Below are 19,585 nucleotides of genomic sequence, written 5' to 3'. Positions count from 1 at the left end.
GTTTATATATTCCATTTTATTTTATTCTACTTTAATTGGCTGTTAATGTTGGTGCACCAAGACCAAGACAAATTCCTTATTATTTGGCAATAATGACCTTTCTGATTCTGATCTGATTCTTATTAAGGGCACTGTATTTAAGATTTAAGAGAGCCCTATGGGGTTTATCATCATGAGGACCACTACAACTTCACCATGCATGAATGGCCTGCGGTCAGCTGCACCAAATGCCTCGGTATAGTTCGCACACAGCATATAATCATCAGCTGAGGGTCACCTATTAGAATAGCCTATGGTAGACAGACAAACTGTGCAACACTCTGGGCTTTGAGCACTAATGCAAAAAACAAAAATGATTACCCTTTAGGGAGGGATAAAAAAAAGTTGAAATGTGCTTCTTTTTATCTATCATCCATGGCCTTCTGGTCATTAGTGAATGGTTTGCGATGGCTGATGCTAAATGAATGGGAGTTGTAGAGGCTGAGGCAAGTGCAACATATCAACATTCATGACAAAATCACGAACAACAATGACTTGTCTAATGTTAAATAGAGACAATTATGAAACTAAAGAGCTATGTGTTGCAGTGGCCCCCTGGACTGCATGGCCCTGGCTAAATCAACCAAGAACCATTTCTCTCAGAAATAACATATCCAATAACAAAAATAGACTAACTATCCTATAAAATGCAAGTGTTAGTAACACAGAAATAAGCCCTCTGCTAAATGCTGGTCAATTTTGGTTGTGGATGATAACTTTGTAGGCTGAATTCTAAGATTATAATTATATAATATTCGTTTCCATCCTAAAATAATTGGCTAACATTAAAGAGTTGTGTCAATTTAGCCAATGGACGAAAATGTTAGAATGTGTAATAGGCCAGCATAGGCAATAATAATGGTCATCACATGGTGCTATTTTCAGATGCTGCCAGTGAGACTATATAGAGGTTCACAACAATTATGAAAGATAGAGTAACGAATTTAGACATCTAAAGTAGCTTACTCAAACCTATTACGTTTATTAAACAGTTCCAACTCTAATTGCTGACTGTTACCAAGCCGGAGAGAGAGGACAGGAGGACAACGCCAGAGAGATGTATAATCTATGAAACTCAGGGCAATGCTAGATTTTATTCGTCATTGGAACATCCGGGGTACTTTGATAGTTTGATTGACAGTTGCCATGGCAACAAGCTAGAGCATCGCCATTTTGTCAGAAGGTTTTTTTTTTCTCCCCTCAGCTCCCAGTCCTTTCAAATGTTCTCCCTTCCCGCCGGAACAATGCTGTCACTGGATATATCTTTGACATTTTTGGTGAAAGAGATGCGTCGAGTGAATCGGATTAAGAAATATAAGAGGCAAACGATTTAACACAGTTTATTAAGTGTAATTAGGCGGCGCCGCACTAGTTGTGTGTCCGCGTCTCTGGTCTCTCCACCGGGCCGGTTCACTGCGCAGGTTTGAGGACCGCGCGCCATTTTGTGTGAAAATTGTCATAAAATTTTTTGTCTTTAAAATTATCAGAGGGCAACGATTTGTGTGTTTCTCGTTTTTCCCAGTTATCGTGATTCGTCTAAAATGTTGCTAAATATCGACGCGGCGGGCGCCGGTGACTTTGTTATGGGACGTAAAATCTGAATTCGGGGCCACAACCGTTTATTTAGCGATAGCCTAGAATTGTTAGCTTTGAGGCTAACGAGCCAAAGACGCTAGAGAGCTAGCCAACGAGCTAACCGAGCTAACGTGTTAGCTAGCCGCGTTCAACTAGCTTAGCCTCTGCTCTCTCTCTTACTACTACGGTTAGCCGGTGGGTTAGCCAACTACTAGTCAATCAGCTGATCAGCAACGTTGCTTTGGATACCGATGCAGTTAGTAATAAGACACTTGTGGTTTATTGAATTGTAAACGTTAGTTAGAAGAATTGGTCGACTATTTGTTGGTGGAGTTGGTCGGTCGGAGAGGAAGGAAGAGGGGGGATCGGGTGTTTAATATTACTCGCTAACCGCGCAGGGAGGGGAGCATCTCAAGCTGGATAAGTTGCCTCATCATACAGGTTATTGGACTTTAAATGAAGAGCGTGCCATCAGAGGTGAGTATTTGGAAGAAGAACCCGATATATTAACGTTATTATAGGTAACTCAACGTTTAAAAACGTAAGCTAGCTTAGTATGCTAACCTAACGTTATATGCTGCAGCTGTGTTAACGTTAACAGACGTACTGTGTTGTTGGGTAAATAATGCTTAATATTACCCAGCGATATGGCCATAATGGTAACTAGCTATGTGTCACAGTGTCGTCGTCTTCTGTATTAAGCTAGCTGCTGATGACACTGGTGATCGTTTTGCTTCCAGTCAGTGGGTCAACGAACACGAAGAAGCTAGAGACGTTAACGTTAGTAGCTTCTCTATGCTAACGTTTGCACCTAACTGTGTGTGTTGGGTTTGGATGGAGGAGAATCATGCCGATCATAATGTGTTAACAACGTTACAGCTGAGCAGCTAACCTTGCAATATCTGTGACTGTGTGTCATTGTAATATTGTAGCGGATACTAGCGCGATATCTCTATAGGGTTATTATTAATGGTAACTATAGCTTCTTCTTCTTCCGCCGTTATTGTAATGTTTGCATGATCCATATTTGTCATCGGTGTCATTTCTTTGGCCACCCTTATTAATAAGAGGTTACATTAATAACCCGAGCTAACGTTTGTTACTAGCTTAACGTTATTATAGCTAGTGGACGAGCCAGCAGCAGCATCACTGGGCCCACAACCCACTTACTCACTCACTTACTTACTCAGTTTATTTGAGGGACAGTGCATATTAATAATCAACAGTTTATACATTAATACAAATTAACTGTAAATATGCCAACATTAGCAGGGTTGCTAGTTTTCAGGTGTAGTCCCTGCTGGGCTTTAGATGTTTAAAAGCCAGAAAAGAAACAACAAAAAATGGAAAGAATAGAAGGATATTAAAAGCTAATATAAAAAAAAAACAGTTTAAAACATATTCTGTACATTCACTCTCTAGGCATTTTGTGCATCTAAAAAAAATAGAATAAAAATAAAAAAAAAACTGTCCAGGGACAAATCAAAGCTATACATGTATAAACAAACACAGTATAGTCAGGCACGCATATGGCAGGCACACCATATGATGATCATCACACATATATACATAATCATAAATCATATAACCACATAATCACAATATAAGGACAGTCAGGCTAGTAGGCAAGCATACTGGGGCTGGGCAGCTGGACTGCGATGTGACTTGCTAATGGTTATGGTCACAGACCTGATTTTGTAACAGCCATGATTTGAGTGCAAATATCGTCACTATATCTCATGTTAACGTTAGATCGGTGAGAGGAGATATTATGCTTTGCTTGTGCTGCAGCTCGCGTTAAGGTTAAGGTTAGCTAGCCACCAGGGTACTAACAACGGCAACGGTGAGCTTGGATAAGGTTTGGCCATTTAAACGGGAGAATTTGAGGCATAACGCAAACGTTATCTAGCAAGTGAAGACTCGGAATAATACACTGAATAATGCTCTCTAAATTTCAACCATGACGAGATATACGCCACCATTTGTAAGTACAGAGCTGCTACACCACAGGTACCTTGTTACGGACGCAGATAATAAGCTTTGCATTGTTTTTGAGTGGCTTATGTTTCTTTCAGTATCGGATTGATGATTCTGACAACGTGCTAGCTGGGTGTGAGACAATGTAACATATAAGCTAAATACAGATTTGCATAGCCATCACTTGTGTGATATGAGACAGCTTCTAAATGGCTAGCTAGCTATATTTACACCTATTTTAGGCCCGTTCTTGCCGAGATGAATAGAAGCAAGAGAAGGAACTGTTCACAAGTGGGTCCTGAAAACGGAGAATGATCTCAACGTTCACAATGCTGATAATAACTACAACATGCTTGTTAGAAGGTTCCTAATTCCTATGCACTACTACAGTTAGGATTGCTTGAAGTTAATTAGTTAATTAAACGGGTGGTTTTTATAGAAGTTACAAGCAATACCTTAATCGTTCGATTTAGGTGATGGCCCCACAACAAACTTTCGCACTTCATGCAGTTTTGCATAATCATGCACAGTAATTCACCTGGGTAGGGTGCACTATGATTCCTAGGACTAGTGTCATGTTTCGAACTCGTTATAATTTTTTAGATGGACATGCCTAGAGGAGATATCCAGTCTTCATGAGATCCGCAACAATAGTACATTTATTGAATTGGTTGTGAGGTGGTATCTAATCTATGCCTCCCTGAGTGAACTATGGCCTTCAACAGTTTATACAAAAAAAAATTCATTGTCTAGGCTGCCTCTGGCTGGTTGGTTCACTCAGTAATCTCTTTAACAGCTTGCCTGCTTATTCATTTGAGTTGAATTTTTAAAATTCTTGAAAGTTTATGAATTCTTCCCAGGCAGATTTCAATTTTTTTTAAGACCGCTTCCTAATGTTTTGGGTTTTGCTACCCCTCCCTTTGACCAAAGTCCAGTCACAATTAAGTTAAACCCCAGCAGAAATGCACAATGATAATGATCATCTGTTTTTATTCTTTGTAGTGGGTTGTGGTTTGCTGCTGGACACTCCTCCCAGGATGATATGAAACGATGCATCCAGGTTAGCTGCAATATATTAAGTCTTTACTCTTTGATGGGGAGGGGCAGTCCAAGTTCATCTTCCCTTTCAACCATTTAGCTGTGCTCTTGGGTGAAGAGGGCCAATCTTATAAATCAAATGGTATCTTTATAGTGGGAAATAATCAACTAGGCACAGCCGAGATTTAGTGAACGATGGAGTCGTGTCACGTTTCATGCATTGTATCTTTAAGGTTCTGATTTGTTGTCGGGCCTACTCAAAATAATTAAATGTAAAGTTAATTCAAATTATGGACTTGTCACATCTTAGGAAATGGAGAAAAGAATTGCCAATCCTTGCAAATCGCTCTTATCCATTTTGGGTACTTCAACAAAGTGAGAAAAAAGAGCTGAAGACAGGATTATGACTATATTAAATTTCTATTTTTGGTTTTATTAATATGCAGGCCTATCACATTTAGCTAAATGTTATTTCTTCAAATGGAGAGGAAACAAGGTTAATCCTTGTCACCTGGGGTCATTCTTCAATGTAATAAATTGTGCCTTCAATAATATATATTATTAAAAATAAAAAATAAAATAGTACGTTTATATATATATATATATATATATCACGTAGGATTGTGATGCATTTAAAATCTTAGCTTTTCTAATACTGTAAGTTCAGCTTTATTATTTTCACGTTCCTCTTATTTCTCTTACTGGGTCTGTATTTTGTCCTTTTCCACAGCTGGGTCAGCTTTCTAACGCTCTCAGATGGAGTGCAGGTTTTGGGCTGTGCTGCTATTTTGCTGTCAGGCTCTTGTGTTGAAAGCAGCGTCTAAGTGTGCCAAAGTTCAATTTTATTTCTTGTTTATTTCTTGTTTTCTCATTGGAAAATGGGAGCAGCTCTGCCCTGGCAACAAAAGTAGGCTATTTGCATACTGCGTTGTGATTGGTCTGTGCATTGATGGGCTTGCCAAATCACGCTGTATCTCTGTGGTGATAGGCTATGCTAATTAGGTGCTGTTGCTGGGATTCTGAATAGTGGTTACTGTGTAGCACTGGTGAATTGTGTTGTCTGGTGAGAGATGCTGATAGCTGAACATGCTATTTAATAATTTTTTGATTCCTTCTGACTTAAAATGAAGGATGATTCACTGTATAGTGTGGAGATCTTTTCTTTTCATCCCCCTTTCACTGTTAAACACATTTCTTGCTCCTTTTCCCCACAAAGGTTGAAATATATTGCTGTTATTATCTCTTTATTCTGCATATATCCTTTCCCTACATAATTGTGATTTTATAGACCTCACTTGCAAGAGAGAATGTATTTTTTCTGCCATTCTTTGCCTAATAAATTCATTTATGATACAGGAGTTGTTGTTCCCTTAACATACTCTCATGATTAGCTTAGTATTTTTAGAACTATTAAGCTTAAGATTGACAACATGCATGATAATATTACACTTGTATAACATGCATAATTTACTAGATTTGAATTGTGTCTTTAATTGTATTAAATATGAAATGGAAATTATTTTCTTTTATCGAGAGGAATATTATACCATTGTATAGGCTGCACTTGATTTATTATTGCTATAAAATCAGCACATTTCTTGAAGCCTGTATTTTGAAGGTTGCCTACATTCTGGTCAAAGTGTCTTGTGTGAAAGAAGCAACGCACCTCTCCTCCTACATCCGGAAAACTGCTAGTAATCTGCTACTTTTGTAATTGTGTTTCAGATCCAGTTTAAGTCGACTCATGTCAACCCTGTTTTTAAGTTTGACTCATAATGTCATTATTCGTGTCTTCCAGGAGGAGAGACTTCAGCATGCAAACCTTCGACCGTCCGGCTTGCGCCCTCTTTTTCTTTCCACACTGCTGGTCTTCAGATGGCTGCTCCAATGCCCCATACGCACCAGCAGTACAGTGACCGCCACCAGCCGACCACTGACCAATCGGTTACGGTCTTGCCGTACAGCAGCGACCAGACGCAACAGCTCACTGCCAATCAGGTATACTGTTGTTATAACTCATCATTTTTATTATTGTAATTTCCTTTTGGATTTTTTTTTAGCAAACAAATGAGTCACTATAAAAACGTAAACATTGGGAATAGTACACAACATGCCCTATACCACGTGACGTGCATATGGCACTTGCTTCATCTCACATGGCCCTTGTATGCCTTTGAAAAGATCTTGTTAGTACTTGCATCAAACAATATTTGAGAGGAGCCCCCCCTTACTGCTTTTCCTGTGGTGGACTAAGATGCATTTAAAAAAAACACATTTTCTCTGCCACCACTTTGTATGTTGGTTCATAGTTATTGAATGGCCTCCTAGTGTTTGTACAAAGTCCTGGTACTTGTGAATGTATTGTGCATATTGATTGTGATACTAAAATGCTAATGGCATTTCTCTTGTTGTTACTTCAGAGGCACATGCCCCAGTGCTTTCGTGACCCGACTTCAGCTCCCCTGAGGAAGCTCTCCATTGACCTTATCAAAACATATAAACACATCAATGAGGTGAGTGATTTATTTATCTAATTGATATATTTAATTTATTTATTGTTGGTTCTTTTCACAGTTACAATTGTGAGGTTTCATCTTAGATGATCACTTTCAATGACTAGTGCGTGTGCTCATGTGTCTTGCCTTTCTGTTTTGATTTGACCGGTGTATTATACGTTTCTGTTGTCGCTTTAACAGGTGTATTATTACTTTCTGTTGGTTTTACAGGTGTATTATAACTTTCTGTTGTTGATTTGACTGGTGTCTTATAACTTTCTGTTGATTTATCTTTACAGGTCTATTATGCAAAAAAGAAGCGGCGGCACCAACAGGGTCAGGGGGAAGACTCCAGTCATAAGAAAGAGAGGAAGGTCTTCAACGACGGCTATGACGATGACAACTACGACTACATCGTCAAGAACGGGGAGAAATGGATGGACCGCTATGAGATTGATTCCTTGATAGGGAAAGGGTCTTTTGGACAGGTGCTTAATATATATGTGGAACTAAATCCTGTTGAAAATGCAGTGTAGGGGTATTGATCTGAACTTAAAACTATTTGAAATATGTTTATCCTCCTAACACCCTTGTTTCTTGTGTAAATATTTTATTGTGTGTTAATATTGTTTTTAATAGGATTTCATCCTTAACTTTGGACATTATTCTCCTGCTAATGCAAACATGGCCACGCTAAACTTTTATTTTTATCCCACGACGTCTGCAGGTAGTGAAAGCCTATGACCGTGCAGAGCAGGAATGGGTTGCCATTAAGATCATCAAGAACAAGAAAGCTTTTCTCAATCAAGCCCAGATTGAAGTGCGCCTCCTTGAGCTCATGAACAAACATGACACCGAGATGAAATACTACATAGGTAAATGCGCTCTCTCGTATTTACCACGCTGTGCACTTTATGCCTGTATGTACGGAGCTACTTAAGTTTCAGTTTTATTTGTCGCATATAAGGTACATGTACATTATAGTGAAATGCTTGGTTCTGTACTACTACTGTTTTTGTGCTACTTGCTTTGGGGCACTTTGGGCTGCGATCCATGTGTGAAGGGTCAAGGGTGCTATATAGATAGAGTTGTTATTATTTATTATTATATTATAAAACATTTATACATTGAAATGTGTGAAGTCTCGACGACATTGAAAATGAGGATTACCTCAATTGTCCTTTTCGAGAATAAATAAAGGTTTGATTGATTGTATGACCCTCCTGAAATTGTGCTTCATATAGTTATTGTTAAAATGACCAAACCACTATACAAATGATACAAAACTAAAATGTACAAAATGCAAAAAAATCTTAAATGAGGTTTTAATGATTCTCCCGCTTCCCCTCCAGTTCACCTCAAGCGTCACTTCATGTTCCGCAACCACCTCTGCCTCGTGTTCGAGATGCTTTCCTACAACCTGTACGACCTACTGAGGAATACCAACTTCCGCGGCGTCTCTCTCAACCTCACCCGGAAGTTTGCCCAGCAGCTCTGCACGGCGCTGCTTTTCCTGGCCACGCCTGAGCTCAGCATCATCCACTGTGACCTGAAGCCAGAGAACATCCTCCTGTGTAACCCCAAGAGGAGTGCCATCAAGATAGTGGACTTTGGCAGCTCGTGCCAACTGGGACAGAGGGTATCTATCCACCACCTAAGCTATAGCCGTGTTAATGCATGTTTTGGAGGAGTACAAATGTAAATTGATAATAAATGTCTTGTTATTCAGCGTTATTGCTGAAATGCAGAAGGTGTGAAAAAGATGATGTAGAATTATGTGGTTAAAGGGGGTGTGTCCGGTGGTCTCTCTCGTCTCCTAGATATACCAGTACATCCAGAGTCGCTTCTACCGCTCCCCAGAGGTGCTGCTGGGAATGCCCTATGACCTGGCCATCGACATGTGGTCCTTGGGCTGCATCCTGGTGGAGATGCACACTGGAGAACCTCTCTTCAGCGGAGCCAACGAGGTACAGTGATCACACGGATCGCTCGGATTCGCCGCATGCTGTGCTTTGTAACACTACATATAGGAATTTTGACTTGTTTAATTGACAAAGGGGGGGGGGGGGGGAAGGGTAAACGGGCGGACTAGTTTAAAAAATGTAAAGATTCCAAAACAAATGTAATTGACTGTTTGTCTTGCTCAGCATTGAACAACATGACGGGGCATTTCAAAGGCTTTAAATTAATTAAGTAGCTATATGGAATAATTAGCAAAAGTGGCATCTAGCCTAAAAGGGTTGGAAAATGCTTGGGGCATTTCCCAGATAATTCAAATGGCCCTTCTCCTTCGGCTGATGGTTTTCTGTGGATAATGTGTACACAGCATTTGCCTTTTGAAATGGACTCGGCCAATGATCAAGTTATTTTCTCCATAGAAATGTCAATGTATTTGTAGAAAGGTTGAGATCCATCAGAGGTTTTCAGTACCTTTCCTCATAACATTTGACGCTTATGATATTTAAGAATTGATATTTGTATCATAAAACTGATGCAAAACATTAAGATATACAGTGGCTTCTTTTCTGTTGTTCACATGTTATAAAATTGCAGATTCATTACTCCTATTCATTTGTCAGGCAGCTAATTCAAATTAGTTCTTTATGTTGCCTACTAATGAAACTACCTTTTTCTTTTGTGATTATTATTCAAAAATCTATTGGTTTAGGCAAATATCGTTTTATCTCAAACATATTTCCCCTTGTTTTTACCGGCACCTACACTGTGTAGTGTATTGAGGGGACTCTATTAACCGGGGACAGCTTGCTAGCCAGGTAGCACAACAGTCAGTTAACAGCTGGGAGAACAGAAAGGAAAGATTAAGAAAGAGAGACTGCAGATGCTACATGGTAGCAATGTTTTGTACGTTTGCCATGTTGTTCACACATTTCAAGCATCAGTGATGTAACATTCAGAATGAATGCTTTTGTTCCTGAAATACGCTAATTCTGTCCGTTAGCAATGACAGCAGCCAGCTAGCACGCTTGTTTGATTATGTCACGTTCGCTATTAAGTAAAAACAAAATCATATGTTAACGTGAGGTGGGGGGGAGGGGGGGGGGGGTTCGATTAGTAATCAAATAGTTCCCTGTGACTACCGAATAGTAATTTAGTAAGTTTTGCCCATCCCTTGTTTCTGACTGCATGTGTCATTTATTTAACAATACTTTTCCCAGGTGGACCAGATGAACAAAATAGTTGAAGTTCTTGGTATCCCACCCAATCACATAATGGACCTAGCCCCTAAAGCCAGGAAGTTCTTTGAGAAGCTGTCGGATGGTACATGGAGCGTTAAGAAGACCAAAGATGGGAAGAGGGTGAGTACAGAGCTGCTGGTCACTTAATGCAACGGCAGTCACACAATCGGGGGATAATTAAAGATTAGATTCGATTAAAATGTGTTGTCATTATAAAGCACAAGGTACAGTACAACGACAAGAAGTTTGGCATCCAACCAGAGTGCGAATGTAGCAGTGCAACAGCAATGTACAGGTGATTTAAACGGGGTACAAAATATACAAATGAGTACTACTGAGTGCAGTGCTATTAATCAGATGTATGTACAGAGTTGTAGTATAATATGTACAGTGATACAGGTATTAAGACAGTATGGTAGTAGTCAGACTGGCCAGCAGCGTAAGCAACTGAGTACGAGTAGTATAGTAATATCTACACATATGTAAAAGTACTATGTGCCGGTAAATACAGACGGTGTGGATAAATATACATGTGGTGAGAATATATATATATATATATATATATATATATATATATACAGCATTATTGTACTACATGCTATCATACAGAGCTATGGGTTATATGCAGATGTATAAGTAAGTATATAGAGGGGTTATATGCAGGTATATTCAGACAAATATCGATTTATATACTGTGTGTATATATATATATATATATATATATATATATATATATATGCTGTAAATGTAAAGGGACATTTTGCAGATTTTAAACCTGAAACCTAGCGTGTTTTGCGGAGGGCATTCAGCAGTATTGTCAACCGTAGTGGAGTCTTGACTCTAGGAAGGTTGAAGAGAGTTGAGGGAACAGAGTCTGCAGTTCACTAGGGGTCCCCTCTGCGTCTATGCTTTTACCAAACGGTTAATGTTTCCGCGTTCACGTTTTGCGCTATGATTGGCCACGCACGTTTCTGGTCATGTGACATGTGCGCCCAATCGCATGACGCGCCCATTTCCGCCTCGACCAGCAGCAAACTACCTAACGCCTACGATCCACACTCTAACCTTAACCAACTTCGAAAGAGTGCCTAAGCTTAACCGGCGAAAGAACTTGCCGTCACGCGATATCGCCCTGCTCTAAGACAAACTCTAACCTTAACCAACTTCGAAAGAGCGCCTAAGCTTAACCATCCAAAGTATTTGCCGTCACACGATTGGGCGCACATGTCACATGACCAGAAACGTCAGTGGCCAATCAGAGTGCAAAACGGGAACGCGGAAACACAAACCGTTTGGTAAAAGCAATCAGGCGTCCCCTCTCCTCCGGGTGACATCGTCTGGTGGGTTTTCTTGAGAGGTCGACGTGGCCCAGGCTCTTGGGGCACAGAACGCGCTGCTGGTACCTTTTTTTTTTATATGTCCCTCACATGTTCTCCTCGCGACAGTGTGATTGGATTCAGGTTTAAAAAATAAAATTAATAAATGTGCAAACTGCCTCTTGATGTTTTTTTTATAAATAAGTTTGTGTGATGTAATTGATCTCAAACAGTTTGTATGAGGGAAGCACATTAGGTGACTTACATAACACACAAGCACACTTATTACTCGCACACACTGCTGCTAACATGTACCTTGTATTGTATAGTTTGCATAGATAGAATATATGTTGTGTATTATGTTTAGTTTATAGCTTATTTTGTTTCATAGTTTGTATAGATGGAATACATACGTTGTGTACTAATGTTTACAAATCTACTATGGTTGATGGAGCCCGAAAAATGTATGTACATTAAAAAAAGATCTGTGACATTAAAATAATCTGAACAGTTGTGATTGGAGGATTAAGAAAAGAGGGCAGGGTTCGAGACAGGGGTCCCTTGTTTATAACCAACCCACGGTAGTGTTTTCTTAAGTAGTGGTGTAACGTGTAAACGTCCTTCCTCCCGTGCGTCACAGTATAAGCCTCCAGCCTCGCGGAAGCTCCACTCCATCCTGGGCGTGGAGGCGGGGGGTCCCGGTGGCCGGCGGGCGGGAGAGTCTGGCCACGCCGTCGCCGACTACTTGAAGTTCAAGGACCTGATCCTCCGGATGCTGGACTACGACCCCAAGAGCCGCATCCAGCCGTACTACGCCCTGCAGCACAGCTTCTTCAAGAAGACGGCGGACGAGGGGACCAACACGAGCAGCAGCGTGTCCACCAGCCCTGCGCTGGAGCAGTCCCAGTCTTCAGGGACCACCTCCAGCACCTCCTCCAGTTCAGGTGACTTGAGATTACCGTAATTCCTCTAATAGTGACCCGGGCTCGTATTTGCTTAAACTGTAGCGGGTACCAGGCTTTTATTAGGTGGAGGCATGTATAAGAGGGAGGCCTATATTTCTAATTTTCAAACGGATCATAATGAATAAATCAACATTTTGTGTCAGTTTGAACCCAGTAAAATGTACTGGGTTCATTTATTGAAACCAAGTACTGTATGAAATAGTAAACAGTGCAATTACAGGTGGTCACTGGTCATTTCAACGTTTTCAAAGTGAAATCAAGTAACTTTACCTTAGCAGCTCAGTATGCAGCTCAGTATATTAGTAACCCGGCTTGTATTAGGAGGTCGGCTTATAATTGCTTAGCTCAAGAGCGCACCCGGCCATTAATAGAGACCCGGTTTGTAATTGAATACCGGTCACTATTAGAGGAATTACGGTACATTCAAATGTATTGTCATCATACAGCACCCTCCGCATGCGTCTCACAGATGGACTTGTGCTAACCTAGTTCGCATCCCTAGTAGATTACGATTCAAATGTATTGTCATTATACAATTAATGTAAGTACGGTACAACGAAAAGAAGTTTGGCATCCAACCAGAGTGAAAATGTAGCAGTAAAGTGCAACAGCAATGTATGATATACACAGGTGATTAGCTGGGTACAAAATATACAAATATTATATAATTATTATATAATATACAAGTATATTATTGTAATATTACAATGTATTGTATATTATGATACAAATATCAAATAATACCACCCTAATCTGTGTCGACTGTCCTTGTTATTGTTCGTTTGAAGTAGTGGAACTTATTGAATTTATTGTATAAAAGAAAAAAACATGATCACAAACCACCCTGTTTCAAAGTGTAACTGTTTTAACTGATTATTTATTTGTCTTGTTTATTTTAACTGTCTGTCCAGTATCCACTTGACATTGTAAATGAGGGCAACCTCAATGGGTCTTCCAAGTTTAAAATGAATAAATAGGAGAGAAAAACACATTAAAAAAATGGGCTAATCGACTTCCTAAGTCTTTGGTGAAGTGAGCTTTTTAGAGTGAGCTTTGAACAGAAGTGAGTTATTATTGACCGTGAAGAGTAATATAAGAACAGCCGGTCTTAAACCTTGCTGCGTCTGTCGGTGGTATTGTTTGGTAATGTTTTGCTTATGCAACGTGCTAAGGCTTCTCCTGTGACGTGTGTTTACCCCTGTAGGAGGGTCATCCGGGACGGGACGAGTACCAGTGGCAGAGCAAGGTCAGACCCCACCCATCACCACTTGCACAGTGGAGGGCACTTTGGCACGGTCCTGCCTGCCATCGACGGTGACAGCCTCTGCCCACAGGTCAGTCAGCTGCTTTGACATGCATCTATTGATTGGTAGATTCATTTTAAAAAGCACATTTTACGTGATCGGAATAATGTGTCGACGACGCAAGAGTCATTTTGTTCATCTTGGACACTCGCTGTCACTGTGTTATGAGGACCGCACAAAATGCCTCTCGCTTTCTTCATATTTAGTTCAAATCTAAACACCTTTACCGGTAGAAATTAATTAATTAAAATTGATTCCATCTTTTGAAGGCATGCACGTAGAGCATTGCCTGCTGCCATACAAGGCAGGTTCCATATCAAACATGTAATGCTATATAAATCAATAGTTTAAGGGTAGTGTTGTTGTTATAAACCTTTGCCAGTAATGTCAGCACTTGGCACACTAGGTTTTGGTGGCCTGCAGTGGTCATCACTCTGGCTGCTATGTTCTGAGTTAAACTTGAAAGGACAAATGCTCAGAAAATGACACAGCATTCTGAAAATGGGTCTGTGATGCTGAAAGGAGGACATACGTCTCCAGTTGTCCCATCGTCAAACTTTTATTGTGAGATTGAGTCTAAACAAAATGGGCATCTATGCAAACATGAACTGACCGCTGTTTGTCTTGGATTGACAGGCAAGACAGCCTTACCCTCCACCACTGGTGTGGGGAGGCGCCGTTGGAGCGGAGGCGGTCCCCGGAGAGACTCACCCGGTCCAGGAGACCACCTTCCACGTTCCCCCCCAGCACCCCAAGGCCCTGCATCCCCACTCGCACCCCCACCACCACCACGGGCCCATGATGGCCACCCGGCCACGCCCGCGCCACTACACCTCCCCGACGCACAGCTCCTCCACACAGGACTCCATGGAGGTCGTACACGGCCACCTGTCCATGACCTCCCTGTCTTCCTCCGCCTCCTCTTCCTCCACATCTTCCTCTTCCACTGGGAACCACGGCAACCATGCCTACCAGCTCCGCCACCTGCCCACTGGCGCCCTGGACTTTGGCCAGAACGGCGGGCTGAGCATGGGGCTGGGCGCCTTCTCAAACCCGCGGCAGGAGACCGGCATGGCGGCTCACCCCGCGTTCCCCATGGGCACGAACACGGGGCCCGCCCACTACCTAGCGGAGGGCCACCTTGGCATGAGGCCGGGCATGGACAGAGAGGAGTCTCCTATGACGGGAGTGTGTGTGCAGCAGAGTTCCATGGCCAGCTCGTGACTGCACTGACATTATGGCTGTGTGTTCCCCCCCTGTGCGTCATTTTTAAGGTGGTGTTTTTTACTACAGGTGTGTTGAGAACAAAAAGCTGCTCACGTCAGAAGGGAGATATCACTGAACCGCTACTACAGAGAAAAAAAACCTTTTTGTTTAAAAAAAAAAAAGTATATATGTAATTTTCATCAGTTTTTTCCTTTTTGCAATCATTAGGCACAAAGTAATATTGCAGAATAACCATAGTAAGATTGAGACATCCCATCTTGCCATTTCACAGATTTCACCTAACCACCAAGTAATCACCATATGGTATTATGTGGCAAAGATCTTCTGAGGAGCATTTCAGAGTGAAGTTTTGCAGCTGTTTTTACAGGTAGCCGTCAGTGATGAAATGCTTAGCGTCCTCTTTTTCGGTTCAAACCGCGGAATGTCTCGACATTAAAGCGTTCCGCCGGTTCTTAATCGTTTTACCCTTTTTCTTTTTTTTTTAAAGTGAGATTTCACGTAAGAGCTGCTCGTAAAAAATCCTGTAGCTTGACGGAAGAAGAGGGGGGAAGAGAGGTGTCTGCGGTGATATTTCATGTCGTCGGTCGGTATCGTGTTAACTCTGTGAAAGGAGAGCACAAAGGAGAGAGTCCCTACAGCGTGTGCTGGCCCCGGGGTGGAGGGCAGGACAGGGCAGGGGGAGAGACCCCGCGGATGGATACTGACGAACGGGTCGGTTCGGGGCGGGGGGTGGGGGAGAAGAGGAGAGGGAAGCGGTGACCCCCTCAGGCCTAGAGGCCCCCCTCGTAGTCCCCCGTAGGCCCCCCCCCCCCCGGCACAGACGAGAGCAGCGGACGGAGAGGCTCGGGGAGGTGGAAGGATCCGGATCCGGCCCGGGCGATGGGACGGCGGTCAGCGGCTGGTTCTTAGATAACCCTTTGGCCTTATGACTCATGGACATGGAATGGGACGGAGCTGGACATTATCATTTGAATTAAGATGGCTTTTCTCTATTTTTCTCTCTAGACAGCCCTTAATTCTTTTAAGGAAATTAAAACAACATAGAAAAAGGTAAATAAGAATGGTAATTTGAGGCCTTTCTCTACAAAGATGTTTTCTTCTTCAGCAGGGCCCCACATAACAGGGTCTTATTGTACACAACAACCTCCTAAACATTACTTCCTTGAGATCTTATTCACGTATTAAGGATTTTGCAGTGGAAAGAACTATCTATTCCAGAGTCTACCCTTTCCTTTTTTTTTTTTTTTTGTTACTTTCCCCCTTTTGCATGTAGTTCCTCATCAGAACACCTGCACAAAAAGTCTCTCCATCTGAAACATGGAAACTGAAGAAAAAAAATTTGAGTTAAGTGACTGCCTTTTTTCTCCTCAAATTATGCTGTGAATTTTACAAGAATTTATTTTCCCTTTGGATATGTTTTTATACCAAAGCAGTTGTTTTATAGCATATAGGTGTCTGTAACCAATAATGTAGCAGTTCACCACTTTTGACGCAAAAGTTTATCAAGACCTTGTTTTAACGTCAATACAAAACAGCTGCAATATATTGCTTTAGCAAAACTGGAGACCGTTGTTTGAGACCGTTGGCTATTGTGTATTCTGACCAGATTTTTGTTTTGCAACGTTTTACCAAAACTGTTTCCATATTAATTGGTAGATTATTTTGGGAGTCTTTTAAAAACTTTGGTATGTTTAGAGAATTTGGTAGTTACTCTGCAGGCTCCGGAGTAGCAAGATAGAAAGCTGATGGTTTAAAAATGAAAAAAAAGGAAAAAAAGAAAAAAAAGGAGACTAATGCGTTCTATTTCTGTGTCGTCGTTTTTCTTTTGCCCCCCCCCTCCTTTCCCCTCCCCATCATACTATTTCAAAGGGTTTTGCTGCCTTTCATACATCATTTGGTCAACTTGCTAGTTTCTGCCATGAAATGAGACTTTGTATCATTGTCCTGGCATGGTAAGGATAATTGTGGCAAAATCGAAATTTGTGTGAAATGGTTTTGTTCTGATTTGGTAGGGCAGATCCCCATGACTCTCGCCCTATTCAAAGGGAAAATGGTGCCCATTAGCCCACAATCACATGTGCTTGGCTTAGGCAGACATGCATGTCCTCAGAACTCGACAGTTGATTACCAGAATCTTTTTTTGTTTGTTCCTTTTTTTATTTTATTTTTTTTATATCAGGGATTTTGAAGTGCTTTCTTTTTCTTTTGCTCATTTTGTCAACTTTGGAATTAAACAAATCCTGCTCATAACGGCCTGTAAGTGGAGGGCAGGACGCAGGTCATTCTGTTGTCATAATTCAGAGGAGAGATCACCATAAAGGACAAATCATGTTTGGTATTTTCCACAAACATAAAATGTAAAGCTACCTATAAATGAGATTGGGGTTTTATCTGGATGTCAAGGTTTAATCGCAAATTTGCAATCATTTTTTTTCTTTTTCATACCCCTCAAGAATTTGAGACATTCAGAAGCTGCCAGTGGTTTGATTACTGGCACCCATACTGGTACTAAACATTCCAAAATAAAGACTGAAAAAGAAAAGAGAAAAAAGAAGGAAAAAAATCGACTGCAGTGACTCGTAAGTGTGCGCCTATTTCAGATCATGCTGATTGACCTCTTATTTAGAGCAGTTGTCATGAAATGCAGCCCCTTTTTAATAGTTGAAATAGAATTTATGTATATATTTATATTTTTTTAATAAAGGAAGTATAGAACTCACTACCTTGCTCCTGCTGGTATGTTGATTATGTTTGTCAATTTGGTGACCATTCAGTGGGCAGGAACTCCTCTGTTTTCTTAGTGGCAAAGCCTTGCCTTTTGGCAGAGGTACTTGACTACATCAGGACAACACTATGAGGTAGGGTTTGAATCAAACAGGGAAAGCTAGATCTTCAAACCTTAATAATTTTCACAGGGTATATTGTAAGTGCATGTACATCACAGACCTTACTTTTTTGGTTATATGAGAAGCACATGGTTGGAGAAAAAAAAAGTGGTTCCATTTTCCATTAGCCTGTTCAGTTTGTGGGTTTTACACAGACGTGTGTACTTGTTGACATTATATCTTACACCCGACAGAAGTCCAAGTCCTCTGATTTCATTTGAATATTTTTCCTTCATTTTTAATTTAACATTTTATCACTTTTTTTTTGTACATGCAACATGCACTATAAAATTGAACAGCATGGGGGAAAAGGATAAGTCCATGTATCCACAGATTGTAAGATCTAGTCAAGACTTTGCTGTGTTTATGACAATGCCCTTTGTATTATATTAAGACAGTCTTATGTATGATATATAAAAAGAAGTTAATTGAATTGTTCTACGTGTCTTCATTCTCTGCGAGCTGGTGCGCTACTTGGTAAGCAGGAAGGAGGAACTTCTCGTTCAGTCCGATGAGATGATTGATTGATTGATTGAAACGTTTATTAACATTGCAGAATGGGTACAGTACAGTACAGCTCAATACATACAATTGTTAAGGGGATGCAGACCAGAGAAAGACTTTCGTCTTGTTTACATCAGGGTCCCCCATTTTCAATTCATCATAAATGACTGCTTCATTAGATACAAATAACCATTAGCCATTCATTTATTCAATGTCCGCTTTGCTAATAAGATACGCATACACATTTGGTATTGTTAAAATCACCGGAGCTTTATTTAGATTTGTAATGTGGTAAGAATATTCAGTGACTGAGGATGAGTATTGACAAATTACAGTTACTGACTCAAACCGCCGTACTCCCGCCATCTTTAAATTGGTACCGTCTGGCCAATGATATGGCTTGGCTCGTTGGTCTAGGGGTATGATTCTCGCTTCGGGTGCGAGAGGTCCCGGGTTCAAATCCCGGACGAGCCCTTCTTCTTGGTATTTCCTGTACATCTTTGTTGACTCGACTCAAATCGTTTTGATTGCTTGTGATTTTAAGAACTTTTAAGGAACATTGAACGCGGTGTAAAAACAGTTTAGTGTAACGTTAACCGTAAATGCACTTGGCGTCCGATTGAGCTGCATTTGTCTCGTATTTTCGATACTTTTTGTAAAACAGTTGCCACACATTGTGAACAAATAATGATAAAGCAAGGGCTCGTCCGGGATTTGAACCCGGGACCTCTCGCACCCTAAGCGAGAATCATACCCCTAGACCAACGAGCCACGTGATAGTGGCATTGGGCAGAAATAATGGAATATATCAGCTTTTTTAGTCATGCCTAATTGTGTTCTCAATTACTATGGACATAACATTAGATGTGGCTATTGTATTATCTCTGTATGTCATGTCTGACGTAAAGTATTTTTTTTGTATGATCAAAGATAGATAAGGAAATAACGTATTCAAAGCAGCGCCAGTAGGGTGAAAATGGAACACTTCCGGTCTCGCGTCAGCAGTAGAGCCTCAACTACTGTAGTGCCCTGCGCTGCAACACAACAAGCACAAGAGTGAACA

General features: G+C 40.9%; 1 protein-coding gene across 1 annotated transcript; it reads left to right on the top strand.

Annotated features, from left to right (window-relative positions):
- Positions 1-1,252: 1,252 nt before the first annotated feature.
- LOC311244636 (dual specificity tyrosine-phosphorylation-regulated kinase 1A-like) lies at positions 1,253-18,417 on the top strand. The gene is given in 13 exon segments (XM_084334257.1): positions 1,253-2,091; positions 4,594-4,651; positions 6,428-6,627; positions 7,050-7,142; positions 7,424-7,612; positions 7,852-7,999; positions 8,477-8,763; positions 8,945-9,091; positions 10,301-10,441; positions 12,278-12,581; positions 13,807-13,820; positions 13,823-13,936; positions 14,543-18,417. Coding segments are annotated over 12 exon segments (2,235 nt in total). The 5' UTR covers positions 1,253-2,091; positions 4,594-4,641; the 3' UTR covers positions 15,131-18,417.
- The last annotated feature ends 1,168 nt before the right edge of the window (positions 18,418-19,585 follow it).

This window comes from Notolepis coatsorum (assembly GCF_963971535.1).
Source record: "Notolepis coatsorum genome assembly, chromosome: 1".
Classification (NCBI taxonomy): Eukaryota; Metazoa; Chordata; class Actinopteri; order Aulopiformes; family Paralepididae; genus Notolepis; species Notolepis coatsorum.
This window is presented reverse-complemented; position numbering and strand designations above follow the sequence as displayed.